At 38.8% G+C, this 24,243-nt stretch overlaps 1 protein-coding gene across 11 annotated transcripts in view; it reads right to left on the reverse strand.

Annotated features, from left to right (window-relative positions):
* Positions 1–24,243, reverse strand: part of LOC121318359 (protein PHTF2-like) — an 87,738-nt gene that overhangs the window by 38,117 nt on the left and 25,378 nt on the right. For 7 of the 11 annotated variants that reach the window (XM_041254934.1, XM_041254925.1, XM_041254926.1 and 4 more), the window contains exons 2-5: positions 22,850–22,930; positions 10,077–10,133; positions 9,757–9,768; positions 414–483 (exon numbers count right to left, since the gene is read on the reverse strand). In XM_041254934.1, coding sequence (XP_041110868.1) covers positions 414–483; positions 9,757–9,768; positions 10,077–10,133; positions 22,850–22,894 — 184 coding nt within the window. In that variant the 5' untranslated portion in view covers positions 22,895–22,930. The remainder of the gene's footprint in view (positions 1–413; positions 484–9,756; positions 9,769–10,076; positions 10,134–22,849; positions 22,931–24,243) is intronic. The other 4 variants (XM_041254928.1, XM_041254927.1, XM_041254924.1 and 1 more) reach the window with 1 other exon arrangement.

Consider the following 24,243-nt stretch of genomic DNA (forward strand, 5'->3'; position numbering starts at 1 on the left):
GAAATAGTATTTCACTTTATTAACTGCAGCTAAAAGAAACAAGGGCACAGTATACTGAAAGGATGGTTTCCTCCAGTTTGTCTATTCCTCATGTTGAATATCTGACAAACTAAGTCATGGAGGTCTTTGCCCCTCAGGTAAACTAAAGTTACATTCAAGTATTGTGGGGAAGGTTTGACATTTTACTTCAAGATCAAGGTCAGAAAATATCAGGCCAATTCTCTGTTTTGGAAAAAAAAAATCTAAGGAAACATTAAGATTCGTGGAATGTAATTTGATTCAGATCCATATTTCTCCTCTCATTTTTCAGTTTGCAGCAATATAGTAATAATCAGAAATGTTTCCATGTTGTTTTCCCCAGAGGTATGACTGTATGGTTGGATAACATAATAGAGTTGACTTCGATTTCTCACCTCTCACAAGGTCAACATCTATGAGGTCTGGTTTCACATGTCCTGTCTTTTTTGGCTTGTTCCTCAGGCCCTAGAAAATAGATCATATTAATACAGTACAATTAAACAAGGATATAGAGGATCACTTTATAAAAAGTTATGCAATTCAATGTAAGAGGTTAATAGAGATTATATTGTGTCAAAAGAGGCAACTAGCTCGGCCAAAAACCCATGCATGTTAGATTATAACAACACATTGAGTGACACACATTCCACTGTTATCCAGCTGTCAGTTGTATATAAATTGTCTAGGACTGAACAAGATCACACCAAATATTATTTTTCAGTAGCTGGAACACTTTATTTTAGTGGTACTGTATACACTTTTACAAATAGTGTATTTTGTAGACACAAAACTAAAACTCTTAGTGTTTCCCATTAATTAGAAAGCTTGAAATTGCTGGCATTAGATTGTGCATGTTCTTCTGCAGTTCTGGATATTTCTGTTTATTTAATAACCAACAGCTCTCATTCTACCCTTAGACCTGGACAACAAATAAACAATTAAAGTTGTCGACAACTATTGAGAGGCATACAGAAATCGCACAAACATCCAACCCCCACAGGTATCTATTAGTTTTCTGTGGTCAGTTTTCATGAGCTGTGGAAGAAAGCAGAACCTAACCTGTAGCTGGAGCAGCCAGGACTAAATCATGCAGCACGATAACCTATTTCCTTCCCATCTCTCCGTCATGTAATGAAATGAATGGAACTGTACTGTTCTGTACATACTGCCCCCCAGGTACAGACAGTGTTAGTTATTCAAACTAATTTATCTTCAGAAACAGCCAGATGGGTGATGTGCATGTTTCAATGTGTTACACTGTTTCTGACACTGCACTGAACATTGCTAGATTGCAAAGATGACAAAATATAGTACAGTAGTAGTTTTTGTTTAATGGTGCATCTTGATTGTAAACTAATTATGTTGTTTTACAATGTTAATAATACAATAATAATAATAATAATAATAATAATAATAATAATAATAATAATAATAATAATATTTATTTTTATATAGCGCCTTTCATAGTGGACCACCATCACCAAGCTCTTTACAGAGGTAGGCTGTGAATTGTCACTTACAATAGGATTTAACATCTCATCCGCAAGATGGAGCACAAGGAGGTCAAGTGACTTGCTCAGGGTCACACAATGAGTCAGTCAGTGGCACAGGTGGGATTTGAACTGGTGAGCGTCAGTGGCAGAGGTAGGATTTGAACTAGTGACCTTCTAGTTACAAGTCCTGTACTTTAACCACTGGTTAACCACAGGTCCTAAACAAGTTCCAGCACAATTAGACAAGTGGTTCTCTAGATATATAAAAACTCGAAAGTTACGCACAGCTACTCAAAGAGAAGGAGATGTGATACCTTTTATTGGACTAACAAAAAATAATCACAAGCTTTCAAGACCTCAAAGGTCTCTTCTTCAGGTGAAAGTAGGAAAGAGTGACTGATGTTTACATTCAAACGTGGCTCCAAGCATGCATCCTCGGCAGGGTTTATTATTATTATTATTATTATTATTATTATTATTATTATTATTATTATGATTACTATTAATAATAAAACGTATACAAATCAGAAACACATTTAGAAATTACTGTCCCTCATTTTCAAGCAAATATCAGATCATATCAAAAGTAAATGGGAGATAATTACATCCTTTACTGTTCCCACTACGCTCCCCAAGCATGCCTGTTTATGGTAATCCTAACACGCTCCATTTACAGAGGGCTCCTTTGTTCTGATAAGTCACCACTCTGCAAAACAAGCAGCTACTATCAACAACAGGGCAGCTGCTTAACAACAGAGGATAAGACATTCTAAACCACTGTGGGCCTCCCTTTCCAAAGAAATATCACTGGTAAATCTCTTTTGTGCATGCTGTGTGCATGAATTAAATCCATCCATCCATCCATCCATCCATCCATCCATCCATCCATCCATCCATCCATCCATCCATCCATCCATCCATCCATCCATCCATCCATCCATCCATCCATCCATCCATCCATCCATCCATCCATCCATCCATCCATCCATCCATCCATCCATCCATCCATCACCAGTCAAAAGTTTGAGTACACTTGCTGGAAACTAGGTTTTTTTCATAACTGACAATGTTTTACGTCGTATATGTTTCTTTAAATGAAAACACGTTACAATAAACAAAACAAAACATGAGGAGTATCAACGCAATGTTCAAGAAAATTGTCTCTAAATCTTGGATTCCTCAAAATAGCCACCCTTTGCCTTAATAAGAGCCTCACAAACACGAGGCATTCGGTTAACAAGTTTCAGCAGGAAATCACCTGACATGTCTTCCCAGCTCTTCTGCAGCAATTCCCAGAGATGTAGGGCACTTGTGGGTAGCTTTGCTTTGACTCTTCTGTCCAGTTTGTCCCATACAATTTCTATGGGATTGAGATCTGGAGACTGGGCAGGCCAGGTCATTAGATTGAGTTGTCCTTCACTTTCCTTCTTCGCCAGATAGTTCTTGCACAACTTTGAGGTGTGTTTCGGGTCATTATCTTGCTGAAGAATGAAGGACTGCCCAACTAGCCATAATCCTGATGGAATGACATGCCTCTGAAGTATGCTATGATAGCCATGCTGGTTGAGCTTGCCATGGACTTGACTGTCACCACCAAAAGCAACCCCAGACCATGACACTGCCTCCTCCATGCTTGACAGTGGGAACCACACATGCAGAAGTCATGCACTCACCCTCTCTGTGTCTTACAAATACTCAGCGGTTGGACCCAGATATTTAAAATTTGGACTCATCGGTCCATAAGACCGACTTCCACTCCTCAAACGTCCAGTTTCTGTGTTTTTTGGCCCAGGCAAGTCTCTTCCTCTTATTCTGCACTCTTAACAATGGTTTCTTTACAGCAATTCTTCTAGTTAGGCCAGCTTCACACAATCTTCTTGGAACAGTTGATGTTGAAACATCTGTACTTCTAGTAGCATTTAGCTGAGCTTGTATTTCAGGGGCAGTTAATCACCAGTTTCAGACTTGTGACTCAATTTAACTCTGATTCTGAGGTCACCCTTGGCCTGCGTGACCTTGTTCGGTCCTCATGAGTGCCAGTTTCTTCAAATCGTTTGATGGTCTTGGCCACAGCAGTTACAGACACTTGCAAAGTTCTTGCAATTTGTCTTAAAGATTGACCTTCATTTCTTAAAGTAATTACAGTCTTTTTTCTTTGCTTAACTGAGCGCATTTCTGCTCCCTTACATTCAGGAATGACAAACTTGTGCCTATACTACTTATATTTATAGTAATCATGGACCCTCATCTGTTAACAATAATTGGTGACAAAAGGTTAATTAGGTAACATGCTAGTTAACTCAGAGAACATCTAGGCCAGTGTTCCAACACAGTGTTATACACATTTCAGACTTTTAACTGACTTGGGCTTCAGACTGAAATCCCCTTGCTTTGGGTGACCATTTCATTGAAATTGACAAGATTTACATTTTCATTTAAAAATTTAATTTTTGAATGCAATTCACGTATGATTATCAGCTTATATAAGTACATGCATCATATAATGAAATATTAAGTGTTTATAGACAAGTTTATACAGTTAAAAGCATAGATAATCATGAAAAACCGGGTTTCTAGCAGGTGTACTCAAATTTTTGACTGGTACTGTGTATATATAAGATTACAGTGTGTAATGTCAACCAAGGATCGAGTGGTTGAGGAGCACTACATAAGTGGTTTGAGGAAGAATATACAAATAATTGGGTTACCAGTAGAAATGAGTGACCTACAGCACTTGTTCTCTTACTGTAGCTAAAAATGGTATTTTATTTGTACAGTACAGGAATTCAGTGAATTAAAAGGTATAGCCTGTCACACAGCACCACAGCTAGGAGCAACCATTGAATCACCTGATGCTATCCTGGAGAGTTTTGTGACTGGCTGAGGAACTTAAGGAATTAAAACTGCTAACAAATGATTAGCTGTAGGGAGCCAGAATTTGAATGTGAATACATTGGTAACACTGTTTTTTAGGGGTGTCAGCCAATAAAACTCAACAGAACACACGTTTTAAAACGTCAGTATGTTGACGCAGTTGTAGTTGCTTTGCCCAAAGTTCTGAAAGTGCTTGGAGAAACACAATCATTCCTGCTGACAAAAATAGGCCAGCATTGAATCTTTTAAAAACAGTTGTTAGAAAAATGAAGAGAAGGAACCAGAAATCCCTTATACTGATTGGGGGTTGAGCTTGGGGGATACAGGAAGTGAGAATGAGAGAGAAACGTGAGACTTGTAAGCAAGACTAAACAGCTGCACTATCCCTTTTGCTCTGTACACCTCCTCACACCACATGCTCTCCCAATAAAAGGTACACACCAGTGTACATATACAGTATTTTATATATAAAATATCTATGCCTTTCAGTTTTTCTATTATAATAATAATAATAATAATAATAATAATAATAATAATAATAATAATAATAATAATAATAATAAAGTTTTAAACAATAACTGCATTTGCATTGTGGAAGATGTTGACACATAAGTGTATCAACATGGTTTCTATTTATTAGTGGCCTACCTGCTGTTTTGTAGTTTGTGTATTTTGAATATTTTATCCCCTCCACTGGAAATATGACAAATCACATCCTTAAAGAGCATGTCTTTCTTGTTTTATGAGGACAGTTTTAAAGTTTTTTTAGTTTTAAATGTACAGCTGTTTGACTGCAACAGCAGGTGGCTCTGCTCCTGCACTGTACATGCTTCAGGAAATAAGACCCTCAGTAAGACAATATTGTAACATGTACTCCTTTTCTGATCCAAACATCTTTAATTGACTGCTTACATCAGGGCAGACTGTGCATCATTTTGGCAAATGACGGGCTCCCAAGTGCACTGACTATTAGGAAGTAATTGGTATTTGTGACCATAAAGGAGCTTAGCATTAAAACTGTATTCCGGAAGCAATACATAAATAACACACACTGCATAAAGCTATTCAAATAAAAAATAAATTGCCTGTGGTACTTGTGTACAAAAATATTTGGAGCTTTACTTTACTTGTAAATTGAAAAATAAATTGAGTAAGATTTACCAAATCTTTTCCAAATGAAACATAAACGCAATTTTAAATGATAATGAGTTATATATCCGTTCCTAAATGAAGACACAATTCAAAACAATAATGCTTTGCAATCTGAATACTTTATCAAGTCACGATTACTCCACCCTGTAGCCTGTGTTGATGTGCCAGCTTGGTATACGGTAGCACAACAGGTTTAGAAATGGCATTGCCCAAGTGTGCGACTACAGACCACCATAGAATCCCTTTAAGTAATGTAAATACAAATTATATTTTAAGTAAATATAATACAAATTATACAAAAACTGCACACTAGTGCAGTTATTATTTCAAATTGCAGTGAATCAGAAGAACAAATCTCTAGCATTCAGACTGGTATGTATTGAAATACGCCTCATGCCTTTTCTAGTAGTTCCAATTTACAGTGCTTCAATAACTTTCCTGTTCATAAAGAGCAGAGATTCGTTGACTAGATTATTCATGTGAAATATCCAGTTTTTGGATATAACACTGTGTAACAATTTTTTTTTTTTTTTGGTTCCTGGGTAGTAAGTGTTATTTCCTAATTGCTTATGCCTCAAAAGTATAGAAAATGGCTATTATTCTCCACAAACTTTGCTTTTGTGACCAGGACAGTTATATTTTGAAATTTACCTATTTTCCAGAACATTCCAGATAGATTCAGTGCTGAGTAAACTTGGAGTAACTTCTAGAACTTTCTAGAACTTTCCAGTAATATAAATAGTAATATAAATACAGGGGCCTTAAGTCCACCAGTTCAGTTTAGTTCCAGCTGCCTAAGTGGATACATAACTGCATTTTTCTGAGATGGCATCAAGAGGCTGCAATGGTGGCATTCCTGATGGGTCTCCAAGGAGGTTTTACCAAGTTTCCCTGCTATCTTTGCCTTTGGGACAGCAGGGACACCAAGGCGCACTACCACAGGCGAGACTGGCCACAGCGGACCGAGTTCTCTGTGGGGAGGAACAACGTCAAGTGAGAGCCACTGGTGGACCCCTGGAAGGTGCTGATGCCACCACTGCATATCAAACTGGGCCTTATGAAACAATTTGTCAGAGCTCTAGATAAGGAGTCGGCAGCCTTCAAGTACCTTCAAGACTTCTTCCCTAAGCTGTCTGAGGCAAAGGTCAAAGCCGGTGTCTTCGTTGGACCACAGATAAAGAAGATCCTGGAGTGCAATGAATTCTCCAAGAAGCTCACTAGTAAGGAGAAAGCAGCTTGAAACAGCTTTGTCGCAGTGGTTCGGGGCTTCCTGGGCAATCACAAGGCCGAAAACCATGTGGAGCTGGTTGAGACTCTGGTGAAGAACTATGGCACAATGGGCTGTAGGATGTCCCTCAAAGTCCAAATCCTTGATGCTCATCTTGATAAATTCAAGGAGAACATGGGAGCGTACTCGGAGGAGCAAGGCGAGCTCTTCCACCAGGATACACTGGACTTTGAACGCCGCTACCAAGGACAGTATAATGAGAACATGATGGGAGACTACATTTGGGGGCTGATTCGTGAAAGTGATTTACAGTATAATCGTAAATCCCGAAAAACTACTCACTTCTAAATCTCCTGTAGTCATTTTTGTATTACTTTAGTATAAATACATGTTAATTTGGATTCATATGTTGTTTTTTTCTGACTTTATGTGAACGAAAAAGACCGTTTTCTCATTGGAAATAGGTAAATTTCAAAATATCACTGTCCTGGTGACAAAAGCAAAGTTTGTGGGGAATAATAGCCATTTTCTATACTTTTGAGGCATAAGCAATTAGGAAATAACACTTACTACCCAGGAACAAAAATTGTGTTACATAGTGTAATCAATGTATTTTGTGAGCCAAAAGAAGTAAATAGTAGTTTAAGCTTTTGGTTGACACGGTTATTTTTTTTTGGTTTTTTCAGTCCACATATTGCCTGAGTCGTGCCCAAAAACACATGCTGTAAGGTACAGCCGAAGGGTTATGTATGTGTTCCTAATCATTTCAAATAGCTGTAAAAAATAAAGTCATTCCTACATTGTCTGAAAGGGCTGAGCAAAGCCAATGTTTTCTTTATACTAAGGATAAGCGTCAGCTCAGTGAAAAATTTCAGATAAAGATAAGTACATGGGGATTTGTTAACACTAGAATCACATGAATGTTAATGAGGAGGGCTGTCTCCACTAACGCAGGGTTATGGAACAGGCACGAGATACTATCAGCCGACGGTATCTGTCGCATTTCGGATGTAGCCGGAAGATGTTGAGCCACGCTTGGGGTGGGCACATATGGAGTAGGCCGAGCTCCATGGCTGACATAGCTGCGGCCATCAGACCCAGTAGCCTCTGGAAACACATCAGGGGAACTCTCAATCCCTGATGAAACAGGGAGAGACAATCTTCTACAGTTGCTACTCTGTCATGTGACAGGTAAGCGTGCATTTCAAGAATGTTATGTACTGCACCGGTATCAGTTTGCTCTTTGCATCGTTGAGGGTGAGTCCCAGCCTTGCCACATACTCAGTCACTATTGCCGTATGGGCCACTGCTCCCTCCAGTGACTGTGAACATATCAACCAGTCATCCAGGTAGTTCAACACTCTGATCCCTTGCAGCCACAGAGGAGCCAGGATGGCATCTACGCACTTTTAAAGGTGCGGGGGGCTAGGGAGAGGTCGAATGGCAGCACTGAAAACTTGTACACGCTTCCCTGGAAGGCAAAGTGGAGGAATTTCATGTGCGCTGGACGAATGGGAATGTGAAAGTACTCGTCCCTTAAGTGCACTGTGATAAACCAGTTGCCGGATCGACTGGAGAATGTGACAGTTACTGTGCTTAACTCTACCCCCAGACAGCTTACACACCATTGGTGGGTGTCCTCAGAAGGCATCTTAGCCTCATAGGACATGCACGCATGAAACGCCATCACTACGCACCGAGGTAAAAACCAAGGGTGCTGCTACAGGAATAAGCTGGAGAGGTACAGGTAGTATATATTACTACTACAGCAACCAACAGGCTGAGCACCAATCTGGTTCCCAACCGAGGTACTAAGTACTGAGGGCATGGTACACTGGGGCGTGCAGAGAGGGGTACCGCAGAACCACGGTCCGTGCAAGCGCTGTTTTCTGCATGCACCGGGCTCTGAGGCACTGCACAGAGCACTAAGGTCACTGTATGTACTGGTGTACCGAAGAACCGAGAGTACAGGGAACAGTGGCTAAGCCTAAGGTGCCCAAGTACCTAGGTTACCTTGTGCACAGAGATCACTGTGTGCACTGAGGTGCCGCAGTACCGTTGCACACTGAATCACCGTGCAAACCGAGGCACCGAAGTACCGAGGGCACGGGAAGCACTGAGCACCGAATGTACGGAGGAATTAATTACCCTGTGCATGGGCAAGCCAAGCACCGTGAGCAGGCAGTGCAGCCCTGACAGAGTACAATCTAACACTTGGCAGCACACAGCCTACACCAATGAGACACACAGACTCGTAAGCCACAGTGGATGAGAGTGCTTGTGCAACAGTGAAGGAGAGGGGGTATGTAAAAAATGGGCAGCTGGCAAGGTCGACTCAACAGCGGGCTGCTTAACAGCGAGACCAGGTGGAGGAAGCACAGCTGCGTAGTGTTGTCTTTTTTTTTTTTTTTTTTTTTTTTTTTTTAAACACATGCAACAGGGTAGATGAACTAGTTCAACACACGCTGATAACAGTAATAAAGTACTGTACAGTAGACAAGACAACCATTTTTTTTTTTTTTTTTTTTTTAGTGGCACACTAAGTGAGCGGCGGAGGACTCGCTCTACAGCGGGGACATGGCAGGCTGAACCCCGGTGGAGGATCATGCAGATACCCAAAATGCTGTGAATCATCAGAGTTGAACTTTTCAAATAATAATAACACACAGATATCTGATCACTTACAGAAATGTATCACAGTTGCTAAAGATTGTGTTTTAATGTGTTATGTGTAATGAATAAATACAGCAATGGATCCCTCATGTTTAAATTTGTATTGTCATTTGTATTATACTAAAACAGGCAAATCCCCTGTATGGACAATACATGAAGAAAATAATGGGTAACAGACTTTAATGATTTCTAATTGTATCATGTAAATGATCCATGTAAAACAGGCTTTAAAATCAGTTAAAGCAGACCAAAAACCATAACCCACAAGCTAAACACTGAAGCGTGAACAACACATAAAAGAAATCCCCAAGTACTTACCAGTCTAATAAACTGCACAGAGTAGTGACAGCATCAGAGAGGAGGAAAAGCAAACTGGAAGCATAAGGTGACTTATCGGAAATTAAAATGAATAACAAAAAATGATAACTTGATGCAGCTTTCATACAAGGGACTGGAAACAGAAAACTGAGGGGACAGTCGCATCATCTGAACAAGGAATTAACTCAAATGAATAACAATATTAATAAAATGTATTAAAAAAGAAAATAAATCAGTATAGACCAGAAAGAGTGTACTCCATTATGAAAAAAAAAAATATTGTTAAAAAAAGAAATCTAGAATCATTCAGAATCATTTACCTTGATTTCTCTTTGTTCTACTGATTTCTCCCATATCTGTTGATCATAGGCCCCGATCTGGGGAAAAAAAAAAAAAAAAAAAAAAAAAACAACTGGATAAATCTTTTTATAATGTTTCAACAAGAAAGATACAGAAGAAGTCGGTCTAGGACTCTTTCTTCAGCCACTTTTGTTTGTAATGTAGGTTTTCATGGATTGGTAGCATTTGGAGGACAGCAACACAGTGCCGGTGAAAACTACTTGGCTTCAAAACTGTTTTCAGCACAGTCCTATTTAGGACATTGACCGTTTTAGCCAGATGGCCACATTGCCTTGAAGAAATGTAAGACCGTATCGAATTCCATTTCCATTTTCATTTTGGCATTGACGCTTTGACCTAAACTGTAATTGCTCAATGAATTCATATATATAAATAGCACAATCCTCTGTGGGAATATAAGACTACTACTGTATCTAAAGTCACCTTTGACAAATGTACAGCCACTTAAATAGCACATCTATTGTAACAGTAAGGAAAGGAAGTATAATTTAGTCCCATAAAAAAAAAAAAAAACACATTGGTACCGGTAAAAAACACACCAGTACAGTATATGGCAATGACTGAGTAAGGGGTTGATCAACCTAAAAGCCAAATTTACATTAACTGCATATTTTTCAGGGTAATCCAAGGATAACCACGGATACTGTCAGTTGATACGATCCAGGGTGATTCCTGAGTGCTGTAAAAGGCTTTTAAAAGATCCAGCTGTTACTTGTCCTGGATAGGTATGGCTAAAAAGTCTACTACTAAAAATTTAAAAAAATACATGAATAAATACTGCAAAGGTGAGTGGTGCACAACATCAGTCCACTGTTTTATCAGAAGTAAAGCTATAGAAATATTCAAATTGCAGTTGTAATGCAATAAAAACCTTCAATAACTATTAAAATCATTTAGTGTTATAGCATTTATGTCCTCCAATTGATCCCTACGAAGAAGTGACATCTTAAAAGCCTGAATACAGGAAATTTGCTGCCTACTGTGCTAAATCATGTGTCTGTCTCAGCCATCATCACACTGCCTATAAATAGGAAAAGTCTGGCTTCAAAACTCTCTCAGACAGTGCCACAGACATGTGACTGTGTGCCAGTGGCAGACATCCATGCATGTTGTAAGCCAACTGCCGTTCACAGCACAGAAACTTTTGGGTTACTTCACCAAGTCAAAAAAAAAAAAAAAAAAAAAAAAGAAGCAAGCAATGCACAGCGTTTTCATTTTCTATAAATAATGAATTACAAGTTAAATATAAAAATAATCTAATGTCAGACTTTGGTATAAGAACTTATATTGGCATGTGAAATGTGAATGCTGCACTGTAAAATTATTTCTGGCTTTAATTTGATTAAAAAATAAATAGAAATTGGCAATAAATTAATTTAAGTCAGGTGATAATCCTGATTGATTGACTATCATCGCACCGCACACTGCACCCTTGCTCAATTGTTACCTTCCCTCGAGGGGCCGAAGTACTATGTTTGCCATCTTAAGGGGTGTCCCCATTCCTTAGGGAATGAGTGAAGGGCGCTTTATGTGCCCTTCTCTGCACCCTTCGACGGAGTATACAAAACAGTTGACTTCCCCAGAACTGTGCGTTAAAGGCGGAGACAACGGCTGCAGACAAATGTAAATGTAGTTTGCTAGGAAATTGTAAATACTGTTATTTAACAGGCAAATTATTTGTGAAATGTATGTTGTATTGAGTCGCTTAGCTAATAAAATTAACCTTTAACCTATGATCACGATTTAAATATAGGGATCAAAAGTACAGAGAAAAATCTTTTCAGTACATATCGATTGCTGGAATTCATGATCTATCGATTCATTAATGAACTAGATAGGAAGCTACAAAACTAGGAGATTACATAAGCGAGCAATATATTTAAAAAAAACATTTTATTTATTTATTTATTTATTTATTTTTTTACAAAATACAGGGACAGAGGAAGAGACCCTAAAACTGATCCAGTTGCGTGCGGCAAACAATGTCCACGTCACGGGAAAAAAGAAAGGCTGTGAAGCTGGGCTGGGAGTGAGTGTTAGCTAGCTGTTGCCTCCGTACAAATACATGATAAAGCTAGCTACCATATTTTATTAAAATATGATACAAAGCAGTGTCAAATATCTAGCTAGATAGTTTCACTCTGAATCACATAACTCGAAATCTGTAATTCACAGCACTTGTTTTGTCATGTATGAATTCTGACTACTGTTTCTTTATAGGACCATACTAAAAGAGATGGGCTTGGAGGGAAAGGTGTCCCACATCCATGCTGGCAAAAAGTGGGAGAATCTTAAAAAAAAAATACTAGGTACAATAAGTCAGCACAGCTATTTTAAAGCGCTGTAAAGCTGTGTAATAAAACTTTAACTAAGCGTGTGTTACTATAGCTATATGGTCCTATACAAATATTGTAGTTAGTAGCTAGTTCTTTCTCAAGTAGCAAATGATTTGCTTTTGTGTGTTTGTACTCCATGAAGGAAGGATTACAGCAAAATCCCCTAGCTGTATTTTAAAAGAAGGATACTTTAAAGAAAGAAGTTATTTGACATTGTGGTAGGACAGGAAAATGTGTGTCTCTGCATAACTGATAAACAGGCACACGTTTATGTGCACTCACATTGTTTCTTATCTCTGACATAGGAGTTGAAATGCTCCACCACACAGACATGTGCAGATGCAGGGGAGGCCACTGCTGCAACGTGGCAGTGGTTTATCACAATGCATAAGGCAACTGGGGGGAAGCCCTCTATTAGTCCTCCTGTCATAATTGACTCATGCATTGTGGATGACCGCTCCACATCGCTAACAGTGGCCTCAGATAAGACCCCCATACCAGCAAGTTCTCCAGAGCAGGCCCCCAACTCAGCAGCAGGATCTCTTGTGCAGACCCCTAGACCAGTAGGCTCTTCTGAGCAGGCCCCCAGCTCAGCAGCAGGCATGTCAGCACAGACCCCAGAAAGCCCCCAAACGCCCACCCCCCAAAAAAAGAAGAGAGCAGATGCAAGAAATTCAGAATTCTTAAAAAAGGAAGCTGCGAGGGATGAGGCAAGGCACCATAAGCAGAGGCCAAAACTGAAAGATTGCTCTCCCTCTTTGACAGAATGGCAGATAAGATGTAGAAAGGAAAACATCTTTCTTTTTGTTTATAAGTATAAGAATTAAATAATTACTTTTCTGTTCTAATAAAAAATATTTACTATATCAAGAGACTTTTTTTAAATGAACTACATATAACCATAACTTCAATGTATAGTGTTCATTATCAAGTTACAGATGCACACACACACTACCGGTCAAAAGTTTTAGAACACCTCAATTTTTCCAGTTTTTATTGAAATTTACGCAGTTTAATGTCTCAGTGTACTCTGAAATTAAAGAATAGATCAAATAAACAATTGGAGATAAAAAAGAAATCATGGAATCCTTTTGTTTAACAAAATTTAATCTAAATTTTTGACTCAACAAAGTAGCCACCTTTTGCAGATGTAACAGCCGAACACACTCGTGGCATTCTTTCTACAATGGAAATCAAAGATTGTTCGGAAAGTTCTTCCCAACACTGTTGCAGAAGTTCCCACAAATGTGTTGCACTTGTAGGTTGCTTTGCTTTCACCTTTCTGTCCAGTTCATCCTAAACCAGCTTGATGCGGTGTAAGTCTGGAGATTGTGCTGGCCATTCCATGATTTGAAGCCTACCATCTTGTTCTTTTCTTCTAAGGTAGTTCTGACATAGCCTGGAGGTATGTTTTGGGTCATTATCTTGTTGTAGGATGAACCCCTGACCAACTAGGCATATGCCAGGGGGTATTGCATGGCGCTGCAAAATGCTGTGGTAGCCGTTTTGGTTCAGGGTGCCACTCACTCTGTGCAAGTCGCCGACTCTGGATCTAGCAAAAGAGCCCCAGATCATCACGCTTCCTCCTCCATGTTGGACAGTTGGAGTTACACACCGAGGAACCATCCTTTCGCCTACTCGACAGCGTACAAAAACCCTGCGTGATGAACCGAAGATTTCAAATTTGGATTCATTGGTCCATAAGACCTTCTTCCAGTCTTCAGTAGTCCACTGGCGGTGCTTCATGGCCCAGGCAAGCCTCTTTTTCTTATTTTGCCATTTTAGCAATCGCTTTCTTACTGCCACTCAACCTGTCAAACCTGCAGCTCGAAGTCTTCTCTTCACAATTGAAACTGAGACTTGCTTACTTCGACCAGTGTTAAGCTGTGCTTGAAGCTGTTGTCTTGTGAGCTGCCTACCAAGCAAGCTGTTGACTCTCAGAAACTTGTCTTCTGATTCTGTTGTGGCTTTGGGTCTGCCAGACCTCTTCCTGTCAGAGTTTCTTCCAGTTTCCAAGTGCCTTTTGATGGTGTAGGAAACTGTACTCACTGACAGCTTTCTTTGCAATTTCTCTAAAGGAAAGACCTACACTTTTAAGGGTTATAATGGTCTGTCTGTCTTCCTTTGTTAATTGCCTTTTTCTCGCCACTATAATAGCAATATATTACTTCTAGCAGTACAATACTGTCCAAATAATGTTTAAGAGGGTGTAGTAACACAGTCTGTTCCAACACTGCTTTTATACAGACAGAGGGTTTGTAAGTAATCAACAAAAGTTGGGACACCTGTAGGAATTGTTAGCATCAACTTTCAAGGCTTAATTTACTTCCATTGCTGCAGAACAGCTGTAAGTTGTTAACCCATTACTTGTTCCCTGAAAAAGGACTTTTTGTATAACCCTGAAATGTACATTATTTTTCAGTTTTTGGTAACCTAAACTTTTTTTTTTTTGTTTCACATTTTTTGTGTCAGTGCCTCAGAGTTTTATGCATTTAAATGAGGATTTTTTTCCACTTATCTACACACCATACTCCACACGGTTAAGGAAAAAAAAAACTTTATTGAGAACAAAATTATATATTAAAAATACAAAACTGAAAGATCATAATTGGATAAGTCCCCACCCAATACTTGGTGGAAGCACCTTTGGCAACAAGTACAGCTGTGAGTCTGTTGGGATAGGTCTCTAACAACTTTGCACACCTAGATTTGGCAATATTTGACCATTCTTCTTTACAAAACTGTTCAAGCTCTGTCAAATTCCTTGGGGAGCGTTGATGAATAGCAATCTTCAAGTCATGCCACAAATTTTCGATTGGATTTGGGATGGGTCTCTGACTGGGCCACTCAAGGACATTTACCTTTTTGTTCCTTACTAGTGTAGCTTTGGCAGTGTGCTTTGGGTCATTGTCATGCTGAAAGGTGAACTTCTGTCCCAGTTTCAGCTTTCTTGCCGAGGGCAGCAAGTTTTCCTCAAAGACTTCTCTGTACTTTGCTCCATTCATTTTCCCTTCTATCCTGACAAGTGCTCCAGTCCCTGCCGATGAGAAACATCCCTATAACACAATGCTGCTACCACCATGTTTCACAGTAGGGATGGTGTTCTTTGGGTGATGCACTGTGTTGCATTTGCACCAAACATAACGCTTTGCATTTAGGCCAAAAAGTTCCATTTTAGTTTTGTCACACCACAAAACCTTTTTTCCACATGGCTACAGAATCTCCTGATTATTTTTTTTTTTTTTTGCATACTTCAAACGGGATTCAAGGCAGGCTTTCTTGAGTACTGGCTTCCTTCTTTCCACCCTACAGGCCAGACTTGTGGAGTGCTTGGGATATTGTTGTCACATGCACACTTTGACCAGTCCTGGCCATACAAGCCTGTAGCTCTTGCAAAGTTGCCATTGGCCTCGTGGTAGCCTCTCTGATCAGCCTCCTTCTTGCTCAGTCATCCAGTTTGGAGGGACGGCTTGATCTAGGCAGGGTCTTGGTGGTGCCATACACCTTCCACTTCTTAATAATCGTCTTGACCGTGCTCCAAGGGATAGTCAAGGCCTTTGATATTTTTTTTATACCCATCCCCTAATCTGTGCCTTTCAACAACTTTGTCCCGGAGTTCTTCTGAAAGCGCCTTGGTGCTCATGGTTGAGTCTTTGCTTTGAAATGCACTACCCAGCACAGGGAACCTACAGGAACATCATGTGAATCACTATAATTTAACACAGGTGGAGGCCACTTGACTTGGTGCGTGATTTTGAAGGATTTTAGGATTGCTATTACAAGGGGGGGGGGGGGGGGGGGGGGGGGGGGGGGGACTTATCCAACCAAGTCATTTCAGTATATATTACACACACACACACACACACACACACACACTACAGGTCAAAAGCTTAGAAGTAAGAACCGATGCGGGAAGCACGTACGCTGTGGTTCTCTGCCCAGTACTACTACTAGCAGTGAATAAACGTTGATGACGTTTCCTAGGTAGCAGTACCAATGCTGCTAGCGTATGACAGCAGATGAATGCTTAAGAGCATTCCATATTGATTTTCTGATTTGTATAATGAGTAAAATGTGACTGTAAATGTTGGAAAACATGGATTGAGAATTGATTAGCAGTTTGCTACGCATGTGGACTGGCAGAGCTATACTGGTGTTCTTTTCTGAAAAGAGACTAATATTGCAGATAGCAGACTGTTTGGTTCAAAACTGCTAACAATTGATAGAGACCTTGTGTCTACAAGCTTCTTCCCCAGCATTAACTGCAAGCTAACAAGATAACAATGCTGTGGACCAGAAGGGGAAAGGCTTTAAGACTTTTGGAATGCAAAGCATAAATGGGCTAAAAGGCTCCCAGGGACTGGCATTGGATATGAACATGGAAGATGACAAAAACTAGATATATGGATCTTTTGGGGCGCCAGGGGTATGAAGAATGCACTGAGTTCTGAGGTCACTAGACTACACACACAGACACACATACACACACACTAAATTAAATACATATAGTACATGGTAACAGAATAATGTGTTGTACCTTTGCTATTAGTTAAGTGTCAGAGAAAGAGGAGGTGGACCATTTATACAGAAGGGTATTTAATGTCATGCAAGAATTGTAAGAACAAGTATTCTGTTTGTCCTGTACCTGGGACCAGACTCCCTGCATATTTCAATAAACCTAACAACTGATTGAAGAAAAGGACTTGGTGTATTTTCTTGAATCTACTTACTCACCATCCTTTTTTTATAGTTACATCAGTAAAAAGTATGCATTATTTTGCATTCCTGTTGCCCAAATACCACAGTCCAGGTAACCTAAACTTCCTGTTTCACACACAGGCCTATATCATGTTTCCACTGCTGAAAGGTGAGTGGTTGAGTGCTCAGGTATAAGGGTAGTGTATTTCAATTGTTGTTTATTCACAAAGGAGTTGCCCTTGAATTGTATGACAAAGACATTGACACTAAACTGGGGTCGAGGTGTACTCCAATCCTCTAAATGCTGTCCAACAGCAGTGGAAACAATGAATTTTTCATTAGTCATCATCAAACATGCATGTCAAGGAGCCTTGAGAAGTCTCTGATACAATTAACTTCACCACTAACCGCTAACTACTTTAGCATGTCCTAGCAGACAAAAAACTAAAAAACACAAGTAGCAATAAGTTTAACCTTTTCTTTTTTTAAATTACATATTCCATGTCAATTCTGCTCATTACTTTAGCTGCTCAAACATTTAAATCTTTCTCAATGCAAATTATGTAATGAATAGAGGTTCTGGTTTTTTGGTAACAAAAACAATTTTTTGCTAACAAATACCTGCTGAATTTAATGTTCAAAGTTACCATTTATTTTATAAAACCGATAAAAGCAGAATTGCCACTTGTTTTTATTTTGAACTCCATTTCCAAACATCCCCTGCTGAGAAAGAATGCATTATACATCTGCATTTACTACATTCAAAGAAGACTTTATTCCTTTTAAAACTATGTTGGTGAGGTTTTGATGTTTTTAAGTTGGACGTTTCTTTTTTAAGGTGGCTGAACAAAGTAACCGGACACACTTGACTATGCAGTACAGTATTTGTTTTCCACAATTCCTTCATTTGGCCAGTAAATGCCTTCTACTAGTGTCACAAGCTGTGAATATAACATGTTTTGTTTTATTGATGTTAGTACTGTTAATATTACATTACTGTTCAAGTTGTTTATGTATACTGATTTTTACCAGTTTCTATTGTGGAACACCGGTAAGAGGACCTGTTTCATGGTCCTGAATTTTTTTTTAAATGCCGAAAACCAGAAGCCCTAGTTATGAAGCATGGATATTTTGCCTATACAGTACAATGCTAATTTCCTATCCATGCACTCATTCTACTGATTCTACATAGTACTTCCACCTTTAAGAGGCTGAAAAGAATTAGCAGGGAAGTTCTATACAAGAGGCATATCAAGCAATAACTGGTAGACTATACCATTAAAAAAAAAGTTCCTTTTTTTCATTTGGGTTTTTGAGAAGAAGCCAAGAAGATTGCTAATCAAAAGGCTGCATGTTTTGCTACAGTACATCCTGTAACTACTGTAAGAAAATTAATTTATGTCTCGTAATAGTAAAAACGGAACCAAAAAAAACATTACTGCGCTTCACTTCCACATCATCAAAATTATGCTACTGTATTTACTTCTGGGTCCACAACCATAAAATAAATAAGGAGGACATGGCCAGCAGCCGTGTCCACTTTCAGAAGTGTTCAAAATACATGTTATAGGCCAGCGTATACTTGTTTTGAAAGGCTCCTTATATAATGATGGATATCATTATTTTATACATGTCCACCAAAAGAGTAATAGTATGAGAGTAACCCAAAGCTGCACATTAAGAATGTTATAAAGCACTGTGTCTAAAGGAATACATGTGATGCTTTGGGATGGATTCTCAATGCTTTCTATCCCTGTTTGAAGTAGAAAAACAATTACAGTTCTAATGAACAGCTTACAAGCTGGATATTTATGGTATGCTAACTTTATTGGATGTGTTCTTCCTTTTTGTGTGATGTCATTACGTGGATGTTATAAAAAAAAAACATCTTGGAATTATACACTGTTGGTTATTTAAGAGGGAAACTACAGTATAATCTAGTTCAGCACTTTTTTTTTTTTTTTTTAAATTTCAAGACATTTCTTTTTATAAGCATATTAACTCTAGGCAGAACATCTGTACTATAATTACAGTACAGGCTTCTCGAGGTGTCTGTACATGAATCACACAAATAGTCTGCCATGCCAACTCCCTTAATGTCCTCACGGCTTTGGGCGTGGCTGTGACATCGTGTGCTTGAGACAATTCACTTAACAGACCTGTCTCTGTGATTTACTGAATGCTGTGCTTCCTGCTTCTTTTAACACAGTAGATGTATTTCTCATCCAAATATGATGTGATATCAGCCATCTTTTTAGAATCCTGCATTGCCTTCCACGTAAATCAAAGCTGTAGTTCGGCTAAATTCTCAGAGATGGTCTCCTCTTCTTGATCATTATTTATGCAATTTAACCAGCAACAGCGAGTTCAACACACCACTTTGTTTTTTCAGTCTTAACAAAATTTAAATGATTTGAGCAGGCTACTTAAACCGACAAACAATCCACTGAAAGGGCCATTTCTTCCCTCTGTTTAATTCTTTCTTCCCATACTGTATCTCTCTATTTCTGCATAAGCACATAAATATATATATATATATATGCCCGTTAGGCAGACAGGCTCACAGACTTTTTTTAATGAATTAATTATTTTGAATTATTCAGCTAAAGACAAAGCATTCTCTCTGCATTCAACCTCCTATAGGAACTCTGTCTTGACAACGTTATTCCTGTCATGCACAGGCGAGTCAGGGGATTGGAATTGATCTCTGAGGGATCACAGTTTCCACAAGGCTAGGGTATGCCTCCAGAAGAATTCCACAACTGTAATAAATACAGGCCTGCATCTAGTATGAGCAGCAAAGCAGATTTAAGTTTGTCACCCCATTTTGATATGATATCCAAAGAAAATACACAAATTACAAAAAATACAAATGTTTTATTCTTATTTGACAATTAGACATATCTTTTCTCAAGTGCGCTACACATCATCATACAAATGCAGACCCACATTAAACAGTTTTTAAGCTCAGACAATAAAAATTCCCCCAGTCTGGCTAAAATAAAAATGGAGTATCAGTTTCCCTTTTGTAATGATACTCTTCACACATCACCACCCATAGTTATAGGGTTACGCGTTTGTAATTTGTAATTTATGTAATTTTCTATGTCATTTTCATCTTTTATAATATATAGCCTGAGAAGGGACTACAGTATATAATATTAATTCTTAAAAAAAAAAAAAGAAAATCAGGAGTTAAAGGTTTCTGAATAGGGTCTAAAGTTGACAATTTTTTCTTACCCCTTAAGAAATCTACTTTTTTCCCCAGCTACAGCAACATAAGAACATAAGAACATAAGAAAGTTTACAAACGAGAGGAGGCCATTCGGCCCATCTTGCTCGTTTGGTTGTTAGTAGCTTATTGATCCCAGAATCTCATCAAGCAGCCTCTTGAAGGATCCCAGGGTGTCAGCTTCAACAACATTACTGGGGAGTTGATTCCAGACCCTCACAATTCTCTGTGTAAAAAAGTGTCTCCTATTTTCTGTTCTGAATGCCCCTTTGTCTAATCTCCATTTGTGAACCCTGGTCCTTGTTTCTTTCTTCAGGCTGAAAAAGTCCCTTGGGTCGACACTGTCAATACCTTTTAGCATTTTGAATGCTTGAATTAGGTCGCCACATAGTCTTCTTTGTTCAAGACTGAACAGATTCAATTCTTTTATATGACATGCCTTTTAAGCCCGGAATAATTCTGGTCGCTCTTCTTTGCACTCTTTCGAGAGCAGCAATATCTTTTTAATAGCGATGTGACCAGAACTGCACACACTATTCAAGATGAGGTCTTACTAGTGCATTGTACAGTTTTAACATTACTTCCCTTGATTTAAATTCAACACTTTTCATAATGTATCCGAGCATCTTGTTAGCCTTTTTTATAGCTTCCCCACATTGTCTAGATGAAGACATTTCTGAGTCAACAAAAACTCCTAGGTCTTTTTCATAGATTCCTTCTCCAATTTCAGTATCTCCCATATGATATTTATAATGTACATTTTTATTTCCTGCGTGCAGTACCTTACACTTTTCTCTATTAAATGTCATTTGCCATGTGTCTGCCCAGTTCTGAATCTTGTCTAGATCATTTTGAATGACCTTTGCTGCTACAACAGTGTTTGCCACTCCTCCTACTTTTGTGTCGTCTCCAAATTTAACAAGTTTGCTTACTATACCAGAATCTAAATCATTAATGTAGATTAGGAATAGCAGAGGACCTAATACTGATCCCTGTGGTACACCACTGGTTACCACACTCCATTCTGAGGTTTTTCCTCTAATCAGTACTTTCTGTTTTCTACATGTTAACCACTCCCTAATCCATGTACATGTGTTTCCTTGAATCCCAACTGCGTTCAGTTTGAGAATTAATCTTTTGTGCGGGACTTTGTCAAAAGCTTTCTGGAAATCTAAATAAACCATGTCATATGCTTTGCAATTATCCATTATCGATGTTGCATCCTCAAAAAAATCAAGCAAGTTAGTTAGACAAGATCTCCCTTTCCTAAAACCATGTTGACTGTCTCCCAGGACCCTGTTACCATAAAGGTAATTTTCCATTTTGGATCTTATTATAGTTTCCATAAGTTTGCATATAATAGAAGTCAGGCTTACTGGTCTGTAGTTACCTGGTTCAGTTTTGTTTCCCTTTTTGTGGATCGGTATTACGTTTGCAATTTTCCAGTCTGTCGGTACCACCCCTGTGTCAAGAGACTGCTGCATGATCTTGGTTAGCAGTTTGTAAATTACTTCTTTCATTTCTTTGAGTACTACTGGGAGGATCTCATCTGGCCCAGGGGATTTGTTTATTTTAAGAGCTCCTAGCTCCTCTTTGAATGTTCTCTTTCTGTTGTAATATTGGAAAAACATTTAACACTCTAACTGGGTCTAAAGTGTGCAGAAATGTTCATTAAAAGTGAAAGCATCCATGGATGGTAATAAAGGCTGATGTGCTGCAGAGGTCAGCAAAACAGCTGCTTTTGATTATTATTATTCCTCTATAGATATTAATAATGTTATAACACCACTATACTAAAATGTTCTATGAAAATAGTGTAGCCAGGCATCTTCAACAGCTAAAGGAACTGAATTAGCAAAAGTTTGTCTGTTAAACCCTTCCACATAAACACATCCTCCCTACGTGCGGCAGGCTGACCGGTGGAAAATCTTATTTATCTGATGTGATCATGCTTCAATACAACATAGTGCCCCTTATCAACATTATTAAATAAATTACTTACTTCGGTTGCTTTGACTACTATTCAGAAGTGTAATTATTCAAAACCAATTATGGTTTATTTGAATGAGGTAACTTGTATACAATGTAACAAATACATTCATACTACACTAATACTATTTCAAGGTATTAAATACTAGTAGATATTAACTGTAGGAATCCAATCAGATACCAACATGTATACTGGCGAAGAAGAAGAAGAAATTTTAAAACAACCTGTTTTAGAGCTGACCAGGAATTCTCAAATGCAGACACAGAATAGAACATAATTCTAGAAATCTCTTAAAATGCAATTTCATACTAGAAAAACTCCAGCAGTCTCTATATCTTTCTTACAATGTGGCTGTCTACCCTGGGATAGCATAAAACAATAAGTACAGTGCCTCACCGACATGTCAGTTCCAGCAATCTAAAGTAAACACAAAGAAAGCAAGAAAACTGAAAAACATGATAAGGCATATAAACTTACCTTCTTCTGGTACCAGACTACAGCATCTCTCACTTTGGACGCCATTTACTTGCCAAGGACCAACACATTGGTCATTTTAAGCTGAAAAACCAAGAGAAAGGAGAGTGATGTCAGGACACTGTGCTTCACCCAGCAGTACATCAGCTCTTGAATCCTCAACTAACCTGCCAAGCAGGTATGTTTACTTGCTCACATCACATACTGATTCATTCATTTTTAAGTATCACTTCTCAAAGCTAAAATAGCACACCTGCTTTTCTGCTAAATGGCTTGGCTCTCACTGCTGGTGGGGATTTCATTATCACCTTCAGCCCTGTGGTTTGCAGCAGAGTCCTGCGGGGGTCCGATTTTTACAACCCGCTTCCGACCAGGGACCCGCTACTACAGGACCAGACCCGAACCCGCAATCGGCTGCAACACCGTCTTCTTATCCACGACCCTACCCGACCCGCTTTAATAAGACCTGCAACCTGACCCGATCCCGCAAGTGTTTGTCCTTTACCTACTGCCTGCATCAACGGACTCTTCCACGCGCTCACATTCACACACAGATATCTCTACCATTCTCCAGTTTATACAACAGGCTATATAGATTTCTCTAGTGGTAACATAGTATATTAACTATCTCTACTTACTTTGCTATAAAATACCATTCTATTCATGTCGTGCCACCAGTTGAAAGGGAGCTACACCTGTGCTTTTGCAGAGATGATGCATTCACAAAAACATAATGACATGTTTTACAAGCAATGAATCCAGTCACATGTTCATTATTTTCATTCGCTATGATTCTATAATAATTCAACACTTCTGATTTACCCCTTGAACTATTATCCACTACATGATATAAAACCTGCACTATCTTTTGTTTTACCTCGTCCACAGCCATTTTTAGTATCACCAAGGTCGCTTGTCTGTTCTCTTTCACTGTCGTACCCAACTGAATAGTATGAAGATTCATGCCATGAGTGCACACTGAACGAGTCAGCATTTTTGTTTTTCACAGTGCCATTGTATCATCCTTTTATAAAACACATGCTAACACAGAAAGACACACAATGGAGGCAACAGGCTAAGATTACAGCCGGAATAACTAAAGAGTTCTACTCATTCTACTTTTGGGCACAGCAAATGCCTCTGTATTGGCCAAATGACATTGATATACTGAGCAAAATGTTGGCACTCTCTTCTTCTGTCTTCATTATACATGCTTGTGCTCATTGTTTAACAAATGAAAGAGGCCTTTGAGTTCTTCCTATTCTGGTCAATGGACTGTGGGATTTCAACAGTATTACTGTTCAAACAAATAGAAAAACAGATTGTAAATAGGCTGGCCTAGGTCTTAATTTTCTTATGCAGATCTAGGCCACTTAAGTTCCGTGTATAACCCACAA

Source organism: Polyodon spathula, chromosome 7 (assembly GCF_017654505.1).
Source record: "Polyodon spathula isolate WHYD16114869_AA chromosome 7, ASM1765450v1, whole genome shotgun sequence".
Lineage (NCBI taxonomy): Eukaryota > Metazoa > Chordata > Actinopteri > Acipenseriformes > Polyodontidae > Polyodon > Polyodon spathula.